Here is a 6948-nt window from a genome sequence, read left to right on the forward strand (position 1 = left end):
GTGTACAAATAGCTTCTTATTCTAAGAACTCTGAGGTTCCCCTTTTTCTAAGTCTGTATGTTCTTACAGAAAGAGGAAGCTATTAGTTGTTTATCACACAAAAGTACATGTCAAACGTCACGTAGACATTTGCTTAGTGATCAATACAAGAATACATTTCATGAAGCTGATCACATTATATAAAACAATTTTCCTTTGACAGTACTTGTTGCTTTATAAACAGTCAAAGCAAACGGGGGCATTTTTGAGCCCAGAGGACGACAGGTGTGATTATTTGCTGCCAGTAAAAAACTTGTAGTTTAAAAACAGTTTCCTACATTAACTTTGACATAAACCCGTCTGTGATCATCTGTTAAAGCGACCGACTCTGGTTGTGAAGCGATCCTCACGATAACTGATGATTTAATTTATTTTTTACCCAAAAACAAAGAAACATTTTGTATAAATGAGGATTTATCAGACATACATTTGAAATGGAATAAAAAAATAGTGTCAAAACAGTGCCCAAAATGTAACATGTAGGGTACATTTTGTGGTCATGTGTTGGTCTTAAGTAAAACTAAGCTGTAACACTGAATTGATTGGCAATTTATACTTTTAAAAACAGTCAAATGAAGTGGGGTCCCGTGGTATCAGGAGGACATTATGAGGGTTCGCCACAGAGGTTTGTCACAGTGACGATGCTGTTCGTCTCTTTCTGTCGTCAACAACACTGATATTTAACAAAAGATCACGGCAACAGAAAAGGGCATCGAGCAATGTTTCATCAGACAAAACAACTGAAATTAAAAATGTGCTCCTTTGTGCTTAAACAAAAACTGTCTAAACAAAAGTGTAGACGGCGACTACAAAAACCCCCGACTGGTGCAATCCAAACGACAGCGAGTCTCAAACTCCCGCCGCCACCATGTTTTTCCCGATGTTGCAGTAAATAAACACGCATGCTGAGTGCAGTGTGTCAGGTTGGGAGGGGGGAATTAGTGATGCATTTGCAGTGTGTGGGAGAAAAAAAACTCAGTGAATTACATGCAGACAGCTTAATATTGCCATGGCGACGTATACTCAGTGGTTACGATAAAGCCATTTATGCGTCGCACGTGGAAAAACTCGCGATACCTCGCGTGTATTCGATAAACATGGCCCGCCCTAGTTTGAATCTGTTTCATTTAAGGTAAAGCAGGCGTGCTGCAGCCTTTGAGGACGAGGCCTCTCTGTGTGAGGAGCCCAGTCACTGATAACACAGCTGATTTCTCAGCAGAGTGCGTGCACGCTCACGATGTGGGACCTTTCTGGGTTTTCTGGGTGTATTCTGTGTAATTTTAAAAATATAATTAATTAAAAATATGATAATATTGAACAATCGTTTTATACTGTTTTATCTGTTTCTGTCTGCAGAGGACAAACACAACTTAATACACAAAACGTTGTGTGGATGTTTTTGACAGGTATGGTGTATAATGTGAGCGCCTACATGGACTACCACCCTGGTGGAGAAGAGGAGCTGATGAAGGCAGCAGGAGTAGATGGAACTGAACTCTTTGACCAGGTATGGAAGCAAAAAGTAAATGCAGTGTATTGTATAGTCTGGAATGCATCTGCAGATTTATGATAAGTGGTAAACGTTTAATTGGTTTACCAGTGTGCACACGAAGCGCCTGTAGGCTCATTTTCCTATCAAGCATCACTGGAATCAATAAATCAGTTACAGAGTCGACTTCACATGTCCGCTCTTTATTCTAGGCAGGCTTTGTTTGTTTAGTCATGCCGATGTCTTTAGCTTCGATTTTAGCGTCAGACTGTGACATAGTTCTTTATCAGTCTCACAGTCAATTAAAACGACTCTCCTGTTGGCTTCATGCGTGAAAGTGGGGCCTCGCTAACGGGCAAAGCTGAGCAGAGGTGAAAATAAGTCTGTAAGACTGCAGCAGGACTTTTGTTTGCAGTATGATATAGATTTGTAAGCTCAAAGCTTCAATTCAGCTTTATTTACACAGCGCCAAATCACAACAACAGTTGCCTCAAGGGGCTTTATATTGTAAAGTAGACAATACATTGATAAATACAGAGAAAACCCAACCATCATATGACCCCCTGTGAGCAGCACTTTGGTGACAGTGGGAAGGAAAAACTCCCTTTTAACAGGAAGAAACCTCCGGCAGAACCAGGCTCAGGGAGGGGCGGGGCCATCTGCTGTGATTGGTTGGGGTGAGACTGACTTGGATGAGTGTATATGTGTGTTTGTGAGCAGGTCCATCGCTGGGTCAACTATGAGTCTATGCTGAAAGAGTGCCTGGTGGGCAGGATGAGCACCAAGGCCGCCACAGCTGTTAGAGGTACACAGAGATTTACATCAATCTACACTCTCTGCAGAAAAACACAGCCTTTAACTAAGTCTATGAAGCTGGGGGTCGGGGGGCTTCTCACAAGTATACATGTAAAAACTGCTGTGACGCTACATCCTGGTGCTGCCATAGTTGTGTTTAAAAAATAAACACGTGTGCAGCTGTGATCAGTTTATTGGCACATCTGTAATAAATACACATAAATATAATCGAGTCATGCTGTGAATGTTCATGTTTAGTATGATGTGTTGTTGTTATTCCAACTGAAAGTTTTTGCTGCACCAAACATGGTTTCGTCTGTTGCCATAGCAATCCTCCCTCCCCCACCTGTGACTGGCCTCGCCTCACCGACTTCAGTGGCTCCTCTTCCAGACAAAGACTCTCGCCCTCGGTATGAAGGACGGTAAACAGCTAAAGAACACATCTGATAAGGAAGCTCTCGAGTGACAAAATCCTCTTCTTCCTGTTGCTGCAGGTACGATTGGTTCCAGACTGATGGGACTGTTCATCTGGTTGTTTATACCAGAAGAAAGGTAATCGCTCCACCTGTGATGTGCTGTAAGATGGAGCTCTTCACATGCCCCCCTCTACACTGTGTGCATCCAGGCCCTGACTGTTATTGAGCTCCACTTGTGTCCTGTGTTGCTTTCATTCCTCTAACCAGTACAACCAGTACCAGCTGTGCACACAGTAACTGTACCATTTGTATGTGTCAGATACCCAGCTCAGGCTGTACCACTGTCGATCTAAAGGCAGGTGTTCTTCGACTGGAGGTGCTGCTGGGGAAAATGTCCTACGTGATTCATTTGCGTGAGTATTGCTGTGTTGCATCGATCCTACGCAGCTCACTACGCTGTGTCGTTGCAGCAGTCTTTCACTCTACATAGTGAAAGCCCAACTCTTAGCTGTCCAATCTGGCAAACACAGAAACATTTTCATTAACTGTTGTTATCATCTGCCTGTCAGTCATAGCAGACTTGTGTAAGGAGGTAAGGTTGTGTAAGGTGTGGCACTAAGCTAAGAGGCCTTAAAGAGCTGCTGGGCTGGAAGTGTGATACACTACTTTAAACCTCAGCTGTAAAAGGCTCCTGGGGTCATCAACGTGGCCCTGCTGCGAGGCCGGCAGCATAGGTGCATCTATGAAAAGCAAACTACAATAACTCACATGAGGCAAACACTGAGCTTCACTGATGAGAGCGGGAGCTTCATGCAGCACGCCTCATTCACCCGTACAAGCACCTTTTATCTGCGCTTAAGTTCTTTCTGTCTAACATTGATACGCATTCGTACTCTGATGGGCACGTCGGTAGATCAGCTGATGACCCGCTCTACCTCCTGAGCTATCGCCACCCCAAGAACAGCAGAACAGCTGTCAAGCATGGTGGTGGTAGCATCGTGCTGTGGGGCTGCTTTGCTGCCAGTGGTCCTGGTGCAGAAGAAGGACGACCTCTGAACTCTTCAGCTAGACAGTTAAAACAGCACAGGACAGAGATCCCAGACCGGACAGCTGTTGTTCTGCATAAAGCAGGTTAACATTAACCTTCCCAAAGCCCCGAGCTGAACTGTATTGAAATATGTGTAAAACTGACCAATTTAAACGAACTGTTCAAGGTTCAACATACCGAGAGACATTTAGTCAAGTATTAGTTGGGATGTGTGTACAGTATTTAAGCCTGTATGTATCTGTTTGACTTTGATGAGAGAAAATACAAAATGGATTTAGATTTGTGTGCTCAATTCTTGTTTTGTTTTTTCACTCTGGGAAAAGAGCCGTTCCAAGAAATCATTAAAAGCCCAAAATGAGCCTGAGTTTCGTGTAAACGTTTGACCACAGCTACACAAGAGCTTTGTCCCAAGCATTCCTCAGTTGTGGAAGTCCTACAGAGATATTTGTTAGCTCCCACATGTGTTGCTGCTGACTCTCTGTTCTCTTCACCCCCCAAGTCACAGCAGATGTTTCTCTTTCTGCTGTCATTGAGCATTTCACCATAGACGATGATCTGAAAGCTGGGGTTGTAGTCTTGGTCTTTGCTTAGCTTTATAAAGGTGTGAATCGGTGGTATCCAGATTTAGCTAAAATCAGATTATGGTTTGATTTGGTGCCAGAACTACTTGAATGTCTAATGAGACTTTTAGGTGCTGTTACTTGTGGAAGCCCCAGTTTTTCTCCTGTGGAGATTGTTCCTCCAGCTTTTAGCACAGCTTCTGTCAACACAGCCCTAATGTGAGTTTCAAGCTTATGAATAAATGCTTTTGTTTGTAAAATCGACTGTCGTGCTTTTGCAGGTCTCTCTGATGAAGTTGAGGAAAATGTTGCAGGTGAACAACATCTTTGAAAACAGATTCTGTAAAATGAACATTCACTGTCTTGCTCTTGTCCTTAAGTTGGTAAGTTGTTATCATCTACAGTTCACACTGCTTTCTCCGTGGGAAAGATCCAGGTTAGCATACGCAAAGGTGCTCACGGAAAATGGGCGAGCCTCGGTCAACCTCTGGAGTCCCATAATACGTTTGTACGCCAAAAGGACCGAGGTGGGTTCCAACAGCATCACAGATGTGCCTGTGCAGCCCGTTCACATCGCTCCACTCGCTTCCTGCATGCTGTGTGCTCAGACAAAAAGAAAGATGCATAGGAGACCACGTTGCTGTTCCCTGTTTTACAGCTCTCTTCTATCGGGATTGTGTGTTGGTGTCTAAGACTGAGGTGAACCACAACACTTACCTGTTCAGACTGCAGCTCCCAGCTGGGACTGTCATGCATGTGCCAGTCGGGAAACACGTCTGTCTGAAAGCGCTCGTCCAAGGTGAGCAGTCGCACAGGCAGCTGGTGAAACGTGTATAAGCTGCAGTTTAGAGGAAGCTTAAAACACCTATGGAAGCAGGTGTGGTGAGCTGCTGAAGATAGAGCAGTGTTAGAAAGTTTATATTGTGTGGGGATGTTTCATTATCATCTACAACCATGAAGTACACAGTTCACACAGTGGTACAGAGTATTCACATCCTTGTTGTTGGTGTCTTAAACCAGGTGCATTCAGTTTGCAGGCCTCCTGTCCAGAATAATGTGCTGCCCTCTTTCATCACTGGGACAAACTGGTCCCCAGTGCTGCTGCCTGTGTGCGTTTGCTAACCTCCAAATAAAATCAGCAGTCTCTGATTATTGTGCTCGTTTCATTTTGATGTGGAGAGGACGGAAACTGAAAATCAGAAAAACACATTACATAAAAGTTGTAAAGTGATTTTCAGTGAGTAAAATAAGTATTTGAACCACATGGAAAACATGACCTTGCACTTGGTGCAGAGCCTCTTGTTGGCAACAGTAGATGGTCAGCAGGTTTGCACACATCTCAGGGTTTGTGCTCTTCCACTCCCGAGTCTGCAGTCCTGATGTCCTGTCACAGCTCTCTGGTTGTTACTTCAGGAGTATCTGACTCATCGGTTCATTATGATGTAGCGCACAGCCTTTGTGTGGCTGGGTTGTAGGGGATCGCTACTTATTTTACTCAGTGACCTGCAAATGTGTATAATTCAATTCATATGTGATTTCTAACTTTTATGTAATGATTTTTTACATCACTGCGCATTTTTGTGACAACTGTTTCCACCAGTGTCATTCTAAGCCTTACTATAGTTAAAAATGAGCACAGCTAGATAAGTGATGACAGGTCAGTGAGTAAAATGCTGATATTAGTTTGTCACAGACAGAAACAGCTCTGACCTTGGGCTGTTTCTGGGAGTGTGACATCACCGAGACGGGCACAGCTGTAAATCTTACTGTTTGTTATCTACATGCAGACGTGGAGGTAGTGAGGCCATACACTCCAGTGGAGCACATATTTCCAGCAGCTTCTAAGAACGGGTCACAGGAATCAGACCTCTACCTCATGATCAAAGTCTACCCTGGTGGAGCGTTCACCCCACACCTCAGCAGCCTGAGTGTCGGTGAGTCACATTCAGGGAGCAGCTCCCAGGGTGGGAACATGGATGAGGTCCAGTGACTTCTCTCTCTTAACCTGTAACAAACAAAAGTACAATGAAAAAACCAATGTGTGCTTTTCCACGTGCGGCACAATAACGCGACCAACTCGCCATCGAACAGTAAATAATGTTCTGAATTTTGATTTGATGAAGGTGTTTAATCTGTGGAAACTGTTGTAATAATGACGCGTTTACTCTTCTAGGTGACCGTGTGGCCGTAAGTGGTCCAGAAGGCACCTTCAGTCTCCGCCCTCTTCGTGATGTTACAAACCTCTACTTAATAGCTGCAGGCACAGGCTTCACGCCCATGGCTCGTCTCATCCGTGCGGCCCTCGAAGACATCGAAAACATCGGGTAGGAGCAAACTTTCAGAAGCAGCGCTCATAAGTGACACCTTTGTATTCAGTGCTGATCAGTAAGTGCATTCATTTATATAAATCAATGTACTTGGAACAACCATCTGGTTGTTGGTCGCCTCCCCGAACTGTATCAGGAGTCTCCAGGGCATGAGAAACAAACAAACAACAAGAGAAGCAAACACACAACAAGAGAAGCAAACAAACAACAAGAGAAGCAAACAAACAACAAGAGAAGCAAACACACAACAAGAGGAGCAAACACACAACAAGAG

At 44.1% G+C, this 6948-nt stretch overlaps 1 protein-coding gene across 1 annotated transcript in view; it reads left to right on the forward strand.

Moving 5' to 3' along the window:
• The first annotated feature begins 1411 nt into the window (after window positions 1-1411).
• The window catches only part of cyb5r4 (cytochrome b5 reductase 4), an 11090-nt gene continuing 5553 nt past the window's right edge, over window positions 1412-6948 (forward strand). The window contains exons 1-10 of the mRNA XM_005754866.2: window positions 1412-1546; window positions 2249-2333; window positions 2652-2733; window positions 2818-2875; window positions 3059-3152; window positions 4629-4661; window positions 4752-4874; window positions 5006-5146; window positions 6135-6281; window positions 6521-6671. Of these exons, the coding sequence (XP_005754923.2) occupies window positions 1433-1546; window positions 2249-2333; window positions 2652-2733; window positions 2818-2875; window positions 3059-3152; window positions 4629-4661; window positions 4752-4874; window positions 5006-5146; window positions 6135-6281; window positions 6521-6671 (1028 nt within the window). The 5' untranslated portion in view covers window positions 1412-1432. The remainder of the gene's footprint in view (window positions 1547-2248; window positions 2334-2651; window positions 2734-2817; window positions 2876-3058; window positions 3153-4628; window positions 4662-4751; window positions 4875-5005; window positions 5147-6134; window positions 6282-6520; window positions 6672-6948) is intronic.

Source organism: Pundamilia nyererei, unplaced genomic scaffold (assembly GCF_000239375.1).
Source record: "Pundamilia nyererei isolate P.nyererei 1_Seehausen unplaced genomic scaffold, PunNye1.0 scaffold00705, whole genome shotgun sequence".
Classification (NCBI taxonomy): Eukaryota; Metazoa; Chordata; class Actinopteri; order Cichliformes; family Cichlidae; genus Pundamilia; species Pundamilia nyererei.